Here is a 12,560-nt window from a genome sequence, read left to right as displayed (position 1 = left end):
GGAGGGCGCGAGCGCAGGCCGCTGCGAAAGCCAGGCAAAGGCGCGAGGGTCCAAAATTCCCGCAGAGTGAGCGCTCAGATACCCCTTCCTAACGTGTGCACTCTAGAGCACCTTACGTGATTATTTAAAATAACAGTTTGATAGTGGCCCCCTCCTGACGAATTTGGTGCGGCCCCACTCCCCTTACTGCCTACACTACCCAGAAGGAACGCAGACCTTCCGGCCTCTGCTGCGGCCATCGAGGACTCGGGCGGAAGTAAACCACACTTCCGCTCTCGAACTAGGCCGAGAGCCCATTGAAATCGTAAACTGACGCCCTCGTCTGACGTATACATGAATTTAATTTGTGGCGAGGTTTCTTTTCCCTACAGGTCCCAGTTTGGGGGACTAGTCTTCTCTTCCCAAAGTAAAGATGTCCGCCGAGCGTAGGGTGTCTGAGTAAACGGCGTCAGAGTTGAAGTGCGCAACCGCGAGTGCGCCCGGCCCGTGGATGACGCTTCTTTGGGGGCGGGCTGGACTATTCCAGCCGTAAATGGCGGAGCGCTAGTGCCCGCCCCCAGCGTGGACCAATGAGAAAGGAGGAAAGGCTGGGAACGGAGTCCCTGTTGGTTGGCCCCCGGGCCAATGGGAAGAGCGCTGATTTGGCGGGAGTCTTAACCGCCGCCGGGCTCGCGGGGTTTCTGCGCGGGCTAGGGTGGTGTCCCGCTGCCGTAGCCATGTTCGTGTCAGATTTCCGCAAGGAGTTCTACGAGGTGGTCCAGAGCCAGGTGAAGCCTTCTTTGGGCCCCGAGGCTTGGGGGAAGGGACGAGGGCGCGCGGCCGTGGGGGCGGGAGGGGCCGGGGTTTGGGGCGCCGTGCTCAGCCCTCTCTCCCCCGACAGAGGGTCCTTCTTTTCGTGGCCTCGGACGTGGACGCTCTGTGCGCTTGCAAGATCCTTCAGGTGAGGCCCGCGGGCCGGGCGGGCGGGGGGCGCGGGGGAGGAGCGGGGCGAGGACCCCATCCCGGGCGACAGCTCGTCCTGGGGCGGGGACTCAGAAGGCTGCTTCCCTGGTGGGACGGCGTTGGGTGGGTTAGAGGAGAACTAGGTAAAAGGCAGGGAGACTAGTTAGTATCTCTGTAGCAACCTGGGCACAGAATGGTTGCGTTCGAGAGACCCGTAGACCTGTGGCGGCTTCTCACGTGTGGGGTTTGAGGAGGAGGAATCTGAAAGCCGAGGGCACAGTGGTGTCATAAGCGATTCTGGAGATACTCGATTCTTTAGCCTGTTAGGGAAGATCGTTGGTTCGGTTTTGAATATGGTGCAAGGTTTACATGAGCTTTGGTCAGTCCCCCTTGGGTCAGGAACTACTTTTCAGAAGACACAGAAATACCATCAGCTTTTCAGTTTTCCTTTGGTAATTTTCAGCGAAGTTGACCAGATGATTCAGTGGACATTCATGTCCCCATCACCTACTTGATGACATAAATATTTCACTAACCTTAGGTTATCACGTGTTGTTTGTCTCTCATCTTTTTTTTTTTTTTTTAAGTGCATTTCAAAGTAGATTGCAGACATCCTAAATGCAATAGGTTTTGAAAAAAAATCTCTCTCCAGGCCCTGTTCCAGTGTGACCACGTGCAGTATACGCTGGTTCCAGTTTCTGGGTGGCAAGAACTTGAAACTGCATTTCTTGAGCATAAAGAACAGGTATGAGAGATGCATTTGAGAATATTAGGCTTTTTTTACTCAATTACAACTTCTTAACACTGAGCATTCTTTCTATGTATACAATAGCTTGCATGTATTTCTAACTACCGATTTTCTGCAGAAGAGAAAAGTGAGCTATATGTCTAGGTGACTTACCCTCAAATTGTGGAGACAAAACTGACAACAAAATAGAGATAATGAATATGGACAGCCTCTAACTTTGAACTTATGTTGCAGACATTTCATTGTAAGGTGCTTGGAATTTGGCAGGTTGCTTTTTATATGGCCTAGTAAAAACTACTTTAGATTAGACTACTGTTTCATATTTATCTCTCCAAGAAAACTTATCCAGGTTTCCAACTTGAAATTCAGGAACATACCGTCTCCCTTTGAAATTTAAGCAGTAGAGGCCAGGCCTCCTCCCACCTCTGCATGGAGCTATAATGAAAGATGGGACATCTGAGACCCCACAGCCCCACAGGGAGAGACTGGAGTCTGGAAGAGGGTCCCTAGAGTTTCTGGCCACATCTAGGACTGTCTGGCAGAGATAAGTCCTCACCCAGTGCTCCTGTCATCATGAGAGGGACCTTTGCCAATTCAATATTTATAAGGAAAGGGTTTTCTATAGTGATAGGATGTAATTAAAGGGTTAACTTAATATTTAGGTGCTTGTTAAGTGTGGGCTACCTAAGACTTGCTAGAAATTTAACCCTGTGCCATGCTACTAGCACAGAGAGGCAATTTGTCACAGTAGAGTGACAGATCAGAAGAGACCCGGTTATGCATTTGAACTCTTGGTCCATGCACATCACCTTCTTGACCCCAAGCCTGAGACTCGGGCACACTCATCCTCTGCCTGCTCCTCGTTGAAGCCAGGACAGGCATGGAACCCACCTCACAATGTCGTGGTGGAAATGAAATGGTATATGGAGTTGTTAAAGCACTTGCACAAGCCAGCTGTGGCCGTGTTTGGAGCCCCTCACTGTCAGCGCCTCGCCATGCATCAGGGGCTGCATGTGTCTCAGCAGGACTCGGGCCTAGTGCTGAAGACAAACGGCCTCCCCCATGCACTTACTCACAGGGTCCCCCTCCTTTTCTCAGTTCCACTATTTTATCCTCATAAACTGTGGCGCTAACGTGGACCTGTTGGATATCCTTCAACCCGATGAAGACACTGTATTTTTCGTGTGTGACACTCACAGGCCAGTCAATGTCGTGAACGTGTACAACGATGCCCAGGTAAGCAGGCGTTCGGGGCCCACGTCTCCCCTGAGTTCTCCTGTCCGTCTGTCTGTTCCCTTTTATGCTGCGGACAATGTCAAGCCTGGTGTTCTTGACAAGGCCTGTGTCCACCTCCCCTATAAGAGCTGGAGCAGCCTGAAGACAGAACCTGGTCTTGTCCATCTTTGATGAGAAACACAGCACCTAACCTTGGAGGTGCTCAGAGGGTGTGTGTGGAATTCGCTTGTCCTGGAAGGTGTAGGGACCAGAACCTGCCCTGAGTCTGCACTCCAAGCTCAGGCCAGCCCAGCCTTATTGAATATTGGGGGACCTCAGAGGCACCTGCCCTATAAATGGGTCTAGGATGCACCCTGCCCATCCAAGGTGGTGTGGGGACCAGCAGGACAGTGGTGTGAGGCCACTGTGAGCCTTGCATGGCTCTGTCACACGTGCTCTTTGACACGTCAGCAGCGGGCATGCATCCACGGTAACAAAGCATCAGCTCTGAAACTCTCACGTGAAGGACCTCTTTTAGAGACAGGAGCTTTGCTTGCTTCAAGGTCACTGATCTCCGTGTCCTCTGTCAAAGGCCGAGTTACAAGGCATTCGTTTTGTTGGCTGAGTATGTGGCCTAAGAGGGAGCTTTTTTCCAAACTTAATGACTGTAGGTAGTTTTCAAATTCCCATAGTTTCTGTGCACCGAATAGCATGCAGATTCCAGCGGTTCACTGTGGCCAATCGAGAAATAAGACTCTGCGAGAGAAAACGTGATGGATAGTTTTCCATGAATGACAGAGGAGATTGATTGCTTTTTGTTTTAATCTTAGATCAAACTGCTCATTAAACAAGATGATGACCTTGAAGTTCCCGCCTATGACGACATTTTTAGGGATGAAGAGGAGGATAAAGAACATTCGGGAAACGAAAGTGACGAGGGGTCAGAGCCTTCTGAGAAGCGCACACAGTTGGAGGAGGTGGGTTTGGGCCTCTCAACACGGTCTTGAGGAAATGATCACTCCCCGAGGTCAGGGATCAGCCCGTAGCCTGTGGGCCCAGGCAGAGCTGGGAGGCAGCAGGTGTGGGTGCCAACTCTGGGCTCTGCCATCCCCTGGCTGTGTGGCCTCAGGCAGGTTTCTGGACTTCTCTGAGCTGCGGCATCCAGCACTGGTGGCTTCTGCGAGATGTGGAATTACAGGCGGGAGGCGCTGCTCCTCCCACACAAGGGACGAGATTATTCTAGTGCTCAGTGTTGTGAGGAAGCTAATGCCCTCTGGCCCCCGGTCCTTGGTGTGCAGGCTGAGATTTGCCTCTGGAATGTTTGGGGTCCTCCCTTCATCCTTGGCCTGACCAGGGCCTTGGGAGTAGCCCTTCAGGGCCATGTTTGGGATGTTCTGGACACTGTCCATCTGGGGGGTGTGCCCTGCTTCCTCACCTGTCTGCTATTTCTAGAATCTTGGGTCATCTGATTGGGACCTCTGAGACCCACTCTGAGATTTCTTTCCTCTTGCCTGGCTCTTTATCTGTTCTATTTTCCAGCCAACTTTTGGTCTTTATCTTCTAATCTTTGATTTTTTTAGAGCTCTTTCTTTTTATTATATAGGTTCCAGGTGTACAGCATTATAATCCAACATCTGTGTACACTGCAAAGTGCTCACCACCATGAGCCTAGTTATCATCCACCACCATACGCTGGATCCTGATCCCCTTCACCCATGTCCTCCACCCCCCATCCCCCCTCCCCTCTGATAACAAATCTCTGTATCTATGAGTTTATTTTTGTTTTATTTTGTTTGTTCATTTGTTTTGTTAGATTCCATGTGTGAGTGAAATAATATGGTATTTTATTTTATTTTTTATCTTTCTCCATCTCAGTTCACTTAGCATAATACTTCAAGGTCTATCTATGTTGTCACAATGGCAGAATTCCTTTTTTTTTTTTTTTTTTTTTTTAATGGCTGAGTGGTATTCTATTGTATATACACACCACATTTTCTTTATTCATTCATCTGTCGACAGACTCTGAAGTTGCTTCCATGTCTTGGCTATTGTAAACAGTGCTGCAATGAACATTGGGGTACACGTATCTTTCTGAATTAGTGTTTTTGTTTTTTTTAGATATATGCCCAGGAGTGGAATTGCTGGGTCATATGGTAGCTCTATTTTTAGTTTTTGAGGAACCTCCATACTGGTCTCCATAGTGGCTGCACCAATTTAGTTCCCAACGACAGTGTAGGAGGGTTACCTTTTCTCCACATCCTAACAACATGTGTTATTTGTGGTCTTTTTGATACTAACCGTTCTGACAGCTGTGGGGTGATATCTCATTGTGGTTTTGAATTGCATTTCCCTGATGATTAGTGGTGTTGAGCATCTTTTCATGTGCCTGTTGGCCATCTGTATGTTTTCTTTGGAGAAATGTCTATTTAGGTCTTCTGCCCATTTTTTGATTGGGTTGTTTGGTTTTTTTTGATACTGAGCTGTCTGAGCGCTCCTGACCAGCCCTGGAGTTCCGCAGCCACGAGGGGAGGGGACAGGACTCCACTGTGCGTTGGGGGGAGGGTCAAAGAATTCTTGGGCCCTGGGGGTTTTGTTAGTCAACTTTACTAAGGTATAACTTCTACACAATAAAATTCACCGGGTGTACAGTTCGATGAGATTTGACAAATGTATAAAGTCATGTGACCCCCACCACATCATAATAGAGAACAGTTCTATCATCCCCCAGAAGTTTCCTCATCAGGACCATGACTTGCCTTTTTAAATTAAACTTTGAACTTTGAGTTCATTGTAGAGTCACATGCAGATGTAAGAAATGAGTTGAAATCACTTACATACATTGCCCACTTTCCCCCAGAGGTGACATATTGCAACACTATGGCACAGCATCACAACCACTGAAATAGTTGAGACACAGGACATTTCTGTCACCACAAGGACCCCTCCTGTGGCCCTTTTATAGCCACACCCACTTCCCTCCTGCCCCCACCCCCTCCTTAGCTCCTGGCAACCACTATACTCTTTTTCATTTCTATAATTTTGTCCTTTCAAGAATTATATAAATGGAATCATATAGTAAATAACCTTTGGGTTATTTGGGGATTGGCTTTTTCACTCAGCATAATTCCCTGGAGGTTCAGCCAGGTGTTGGGGTGTATCGGGTTGGTTCCCTTTAGTTACTGAGTATGTTCCATAGTGTGGACCGGCCTCAGTTTAGCCAGTTACTCACTGACGGACATCTGGGCTGTCTCCAGTTTCTGGCTATTATGAATAGAGCTGCTATAAATATTTGTGTGCAGATTTGTATGTATGAACACGAGTCTTCATTTCCCTGGGATGAATGACCAAGCGTGCATTTGCTGGGTTGTGTGGTAGTTACGTGTTCAGTTTTTTAAGAACCTGCCAACCTTTTCCGGAGCGGCTGTACCATTTTACATTCCAACCAACAATCTACAAGTGACCCAGCTTCTCGCGTTACCACTAGGTAAGGAAGCTCCAGGCTCCCTACCTGGCCTCTGACTCTACCCTGGCGAGGGTATAGGGAGTGCACAGGTAGAAGGAGGAGGTGTTACAGATGGGAGGTGTTCATCGGGGAAGGCTGGGCTCCATGCGGCCTGCGCTGGGCTGGAGGGGGTGGGCCTGGAGTCAAGCACTTATCCTCTAAAAGTTTCCTGTCTTCCGAGGCTGTTCCTTCATGGTTCTTTGGCTTTTGTTGGGGATTTTTTTCTTCGTACCTGTTGGTGTTTCCAAGTGGCCGGCTTCTTCAGCTCCAAGTCTGGGATGTATGAACAAAAAAGAAAACCCAGGGAACTCATGCTGTGACATCCCTCAGGTCCCAGGATCCCTGGCTGGTCAGCCTTCCTCTCCACCTTTCAGAATCTTTTTTTTTTATAATATGTGATATTGGGGTTTCTAAGTATAGTTAATGAACGTATAGAGAAAAATACATGTACACCATCTTTCCAGAAGCAAGTTTTTAAAACTGCTGTCCCCCCACCCCTGTGCCTTTGTTGTGGGAACTGAATGAGGTTGTGCCTGTGAGATCAGAATAGTCGCTGGAAACGGTGGGGTCTGGATGTAGAAGTGTGAGCTCTTTTTAATCTGGTGGGAAAGCCAGCAGGAGGCAGTGGCGGGCTCTTGGTGGATTGCACGGTGCTGAGATGAAGGACTCGGGATGTGGCCTGAGCAGGTGCGGGGAGGGGGGGGCGGCCGACCACGTCCACGCACCCGCAGTGCTGATGGGCCAGAGGGCCCAGCTGCCCCCTCAGCGCCTCCCTCCCCAGGAGCAGGCTTTGCGCCCCGTGCCTTCTGCCAGATCAGAACCTTCTCGGGCTGTGGGGTGAGTTCCTGGCTCCTTTGCTCAACCCTTTGTTCTCTTTATCGTGGATCAGGATATCGCGGAGCGAACCTTGAAGAGGAGGAAGCGAAGAGAATGGGAGGCCCGGAGGTGAGGCTGCGTACAGCAGCGGGACAGCGGGTCAGCGATGCCCCTTGCTTTTCCATTTGAGGATCACACTTTCAGTTTAGAGCCTCTGTGCCAGTGTCTGCAGGATTGAGCGGGTGGCCCTGCACTGGGGAGGAGCTCAGGGCCCCTCTGTCTCGCCCTCTGGTCCCACGAAGGCTGAAGGCCGGGCCTGGCCTGAAGGTCTCCCAAGCACATGCCATCCATTAGGGGTGAGGGCCCTGGTCCTTTGTTTTCATAGTTTTCTAAATGTAGATACTTTTATTTACAAATTCGAGAGATGGCAATTGTGTAAAACTTTTCATAGGAAAAAAAGTATGAAAAGGAAACTAAGTTACACACACCTTCTCTTTCTGTTGCAAATTAAAAAACAGAAGTGCTTTAAAATGAAAACATTGGAGAGGTTATTCTAGCTTGAGGCAAACGTGGAGCGTGCTCTAGAGCTGGGAATTCCTTGCTAAACACAGTCCTTGGAGGTCTCGCAGGGTCAGAGTACCCAGCCCCTGTCCTGCTGTGCCCCCAGCCAACCCCCTTGGAAGGACAATGTAAAAACCATTACAGGAAGTGTAAGGAAAGAAAACTGAATATAACCCACTTTCACTAATAGGAAGAGATTCTGGCTTTGGATTGATTTTCCTGGGTTATCTGTACTTGTGCACATTTTACATAATCACACCTAATTTTGCATTTTTCCTCTTAATAGGATCATAGTTCTGATGGTTCCAAAAGCCTTTATAAACTGCCCAATGCTCAACTGGCTGGTTCCCCTTCTTTGTGAACTGGAGGCTGGGTCCAGCATCCTCCTGTGACACATACGCTGCACGCAGAGCCCGTCTTGTCTTGCTTGTTCCGTGAATTCCCTTCTGGGGATCATTTCTTGGGGGGGATTCTGGGGCTGCGCCATTTCACATATTCTGCAGCCACACGAGGTTTGAGCCCGTTTACTCCCTTCCCAGCCATTGTATGTCTATACTCCTTGAAGAGTCAATAAGTGAAAACAAACTATTTCATTTGCGTTTCTTGGGTACCATCCAGTTTTAGCATTTTTCCCAACATTTGTTTTCCTGTCCTGCTTCCTGTTGAAGACCCGCGTTTTGTGTCATTACAGAAGAGACATACTCTTTGACTACGAGCAGTACGAATATCACGGGACGTCGGTAAGTACAGATAGGCGGGAGTCACGGTCACGTTTGGACTCTAGGGGTCACTGTCCTAAAACAGGAGGAGGAATGAGCACAGGTTTTAGAGCCACGAAGGCCTGGTATGAATCCCAGCCCCACAGCTTCCTCTTTGTGATCTTGGGCAGGGGATGCAGCTTCTGAGCCTCTCCTCCTCAGTAAAAGGAAGAGAGCAGCCCTCACTCCAGAGGCAGTTGTTGGGACGGTTCCTTTTACCTAGAGGTACTCAAGGAACAGCAGCTATTATTTCTGTTCATGATCAAAAGTACAGAACAAGGGAGTTCCCTGGCGGTCCAGTGGTTAGGACTTGGCGCTCTCACTGCCAGGGGTCTGGGTCTGAACTAACATCCTGCATGCTGCGCAGCCAAAAAAAAAAAAGTGCAGAACAGGTCTGTTAGTCTCTGTGCAAGAAGGTGGAACTCTGGACTTACACAGGCCCGCCAGCATATGTGTTACAGGAAGAGTTTCGTACAGAAAACCCAGTGTGTTGACTCTGGCATCGCTGAGCAGAGCTCAGGGCCTTGAGGACCCCTAGAAAATAAGTTTCCAGTAAAGCATCCTGTGTTTAGCCTTAGAATTTGGCTCTGGGGCCTTGGACCCTGAGCACGGATTTCCAGAGCCCCTGTTCTGGTCAAGGCCCCGTTGCCCTTCGTGGGATCATCTCTCTGCCCTGGCAAGTGGAGGATCCTAAGCCGCAGGAGGGGTGGGTGGTGTGGGCAGGAACGGACGCCCGGCCCCTCAGATGCTGGAAGCTCCCGTGGAAACCAGTCTCCTTGGCGCTGTTGAAGGAAGCCCAGCGTCTCAGGGCAAACGGGATTTAGAGTCTTCTGGTCAGACCCTGATCCTCCCATCTCCTACCAGAACCCAGCCCGTCTGCTCACAGGAGCTGGATGCTTCGTCCACAGGCAGCCCTGTGGGAAAGACCCTTCTCGCGTGGTCCCAGGGCCCCGGACAGCACGGGCCTGGCCCTGCCGTGAGCACGGCTGCCCGGCCTTAAGCCTGTCTCTCTTGCAGTCAGCCATGGTGATGTTTGACCTGGCGTGGATGATGTCCAAGGACCTGAGCGACATGCTGTGGTGCGTAAGGCCGTCCTATGAGCAGCTGCATCCTCACAGCCAGGGCGGGTCCCCACTGCCAGGGGAGTGCCGGGTGCGGCCCCTTTCTGCACACGTGCAGGCCCTGGTCGTCTTCCTGACTGGGGCCCCCGGCTGCACACAGACTCCTGGGGGGACTGGGGAGTGTCATGGGGCGCCGAGGGTCTGAGGGAGGGGACTGGGCCTCTCCACCCTTCCCAGCTGACTGCCCAGCCTTGCTGCCCAAATCAGTTTGAGCGTGAGGTTTGAACAAGGCTGCTGTCGCCAAGCATCTTTGCAACCCTGGCAGGGGGGTGTAGTTCCGGTACAGGAGTAGCCGCTGGCCTGCCTCTGAGCCTGCTGCTGGGGCTTCCGGCGGGGGTGCTTGGCCCACTGCGCTCCTGAACGCGGGTTGATTTGGGGACTAAAGGCTCAGAGTCTAGCGAGGAGTGTGTGGGTCTGGCCTGCTTCACTCTCAGCGTTCTGCTCTGGGTCCTGGTTTTCTCCTCTGCGAGGTGACGATCTGCGCTGAGTCAGAGCCTCAGGACGGCCGGGGCAGGGCCAGGCACTGGCCACATCAAGGCCCAGAGGTGCCCTGTCGCCCTGAGCCGGCGAGGGTGGTGTGCGGCCGGGCGAGCCGGGACACAGGCGGTGTGGGGCCTGCCGCTCTTGTCATAGGGGATCCCTTCTGAGAACTGAGAGCCCCACAGCGGTGACACCACAATGGGAGCCTTGGAACCTCTCCACCCGCAGGGCGGGACCGCTGGTCCAGCGGAGTGTCTGGGTCAGGCCACGCTGGCAGGACATACCTGTGAGTGCCACCCACCCATTCACAGCTCCATTCCTCTCCTTCTAGGTGGGCCATCGTTGGACTAACGGACCAGTGGGTGCAAGACAAGATCACCCAGTAAGGATGCACTCCCCCGGGCTGTCTGAGGTCGGCCGCAGCCGGGTTTGGGCTGGGGGCAGCGTCCCTGCGGTGCCCTTTGAGGAGGGGCTGCCTTGGGCCTGGGTCCTTGTCAGGACTGGACCTCTGGCGCAGTCATGTGTGGCCTTGTGTGGATGCTTCATCCACCTCAGGGGCCCAGCAGGTGGAGCCTGAAGTGAGCGGAGGGGCCCGGTCTCCCGGCCCTCATGTTGTCTGTTGACCCCTGTGCCCGGTGGACACAGGGCTGGGAGGAGGGGCCAGGGCCCCGAGGCCTGCCAGGGCGGGCAGGCATGATCTCAAAGGTTGGGGGAAGGCTGGACAGGCCTGCAAGGAGGACAGGAGCCGAACCCTTTTTGCCCTTGGTGGGTGGGCTTTGCTGTTCCTCTCTGTCCGACTCCAGGATGTAGACACCTGGGAGGGGCAGGGGGGCCGGTGCCCCTCTCATTCCTGCTGCTCTGGTGCCATCAGGTGGGAACTGTAACCCCGTCCAAGGGCCCCGTGCCTGCCTCCTGGCACAGCCTCCGCCTGCACTGGTTGCAGAGGCCTCTGTGCCCCGGTAGCTGCCCCTCCCACCCTGCCCACTGGAGGGTCCCGAGTCTCACGACCTGGGCCCAGCCTGCTCCCCTCCTGTGTTGCCGATGGCGTCAGGTGCACAACGCTGGGCACCATGCTGGCCTGGGTGGCCCCTCAAGTGGACCTGGATGGGGTCTGCCTTCTCCCTCTCTCCTCATCAACACTTCCTGTGCTGGGCGTCTTGTCACTATGGGGTCTGTCCACTGACCGTGGCTGGTGGATGGGCCATGGCACCCTCTGTGCCCACCCCAGGGGGCCTCAAATAAATGACGCGAGACAGCTGCTGCCCAGGAGAGAGTGCACGGGGGTGGCGGACGAGGCCAGAGCCCAGTCCTCGTTTGCCTGCAGAGGCAGCAGGGGTCCTGGGCCCTGGACAGGAGGGGCAGAGGGAGCCCCAGGCTTCGTGCTGTCTTCCAGGATGAAGTACGTGACTGATGTGGGCATCCTGCAGCGGCACGTGTCCCGGCACAACCACCGGCATGAGGACGAGGAACACGCGCTCTCTGTCGACTGCATGCGCATCTCCTTCGAGTACGAGTATCCTCACGGCTCAGCCCTGCGTCCCCGGGACGAGAGGCTCTGGGCAGAGGGCCCGGTGGGTGCAGCAGGAGTCCTGGACGTGGGCCCTGCCTGGCTCGTCCATGGCTTTGCCACGTTCAGGAACATCACGTATATTAAGGTGCATGGGTGCGGGGCCACGGCGGTTTAGGCAGTTGAGAGGGTTCGCAGACTCCTGCCGAGTGGGCGGGGAAGCAGCAAGCAGGTGCAGTTAGAGAGTGACACTTCACGAGGAGGATGTGGCACCTCGAGGGGGCGACCCAGGCCATCAGGCCGCAGGGCTCAGGACAGGCTTGGTGAGGCCATGCCAGAGGAGGCCACCCTCAGGGGAGGGAGGGCTGCCTGGGCAATCCCATGGCCTTGCAGAAGCCTTGAGGTGAGCTCCAGGGTGGGGCTGGAGTGATGGATGGGTACAGGTCGAGGAGCTGGTTCTTCGTGCTTGAATGTCCCGGGGCTGCTGAATGTGGGGAATAGGCTGTGGCAGCCGTGGCAGGGGTCTCGCTGCTTTGGTGGCAGGTAGAGCGATGGCAGGGGTGGGGCCGGCCTGTGCTTGCCCCGGGACGGCTGGGGACCAGTGAACATGGCTTGGACGGGTCAGGTGGGGGTGCCCACGACAAGTCTAGGAAGAGGTGCCGGGTGTGGGGCAGCCAAGCTCCAGGAGGGGGCGACCACCAGGAGCCGGGTCCTGACATGTGACATCCAGGGACCGGGGTGCGGGCAGGGAGGACAGTGGCCCCAGGGCCCAACCATCAGGAGGGGCATCACAGAGGACAGAGGCTGCCGTGTGCCCAGAGACCCTCAACGTGGGCGAGGACCATCCTCACAGCCACACTTGTGGCCCCAGGAGTGAGGAAGAGCCTGTCAAGGAGTGGGACGAGGATAA

General features: G+C 53.4%; 1 protein-coding gene across 4 annotated transcripts in view; it reads left to right on the top strand.

The window, feature by feature from the left end:
• Positions 1-6: 6 nt before the first annotated feature.
• CDC45 (cell division cycle 45) overlaps positions 7-12,560 on the top strand; it is a 27,244-nt gene continuing 14,690 nt past the window's right edge. For all 4 annotated transcript variants that reach the window (XM_082354013.1, XM_082354014.1, XM_082354015.1 and 1 more), the window contains exons 1-10: positions 7-767; positions 881-940; positions 1,595-1,687; positions 2,789-2,926; positions 3,736-3,882; positions 7,297-7,352; positions 8,476-8,524; positions 9,560-9,621; positions 10,475-10,525; positions 11,537-11,656. In XM_082354013.1, coding sequence (XP_082210139.1) covers positions 570-767; positions 881-940; positions 1,595-1,687; positions 2,789-2,926; positions 3,736-3,882; positions 7,297-7,352; positions 8,476-8,524; positions 9,560-9,621; positions 10,475-10,525; positions 11,537-11,656 — 974 coding nt within the window. In that variant the 5' untranslated portion in view covers positions 7-569. The remainder of the gene's footprint in view (positions 768-880; positions 941-1,594; positions 1,688-2,788; positions 2,927-3,735; positions 3,883-7,296; positions 7,353-8,475; positions 8,525-9,559; positions 9,622-10,474; positions 10,526-11,536; positions 11,657-12,560) is intronic.

The sequence above is a fragment of the Balaenoptera borealis genome, assembly GCF_965194805.1.
Source record: "Balaenoptera borealis genome assembly, chromosome: 14".
In the NCBI taxonomy this organism is placed as follows: Eukaryota; Metazoa; Chordata; class Mammalia; order Artiodactyla; family Balaenopteridae; genus Balaenoptera; species Balaenoptera borealis.
The sequence above is the reverse complement of the archived record's forward strand: the minus strand, read 5'-3'. Positions and strand labels throughout refer to the sequence as shown.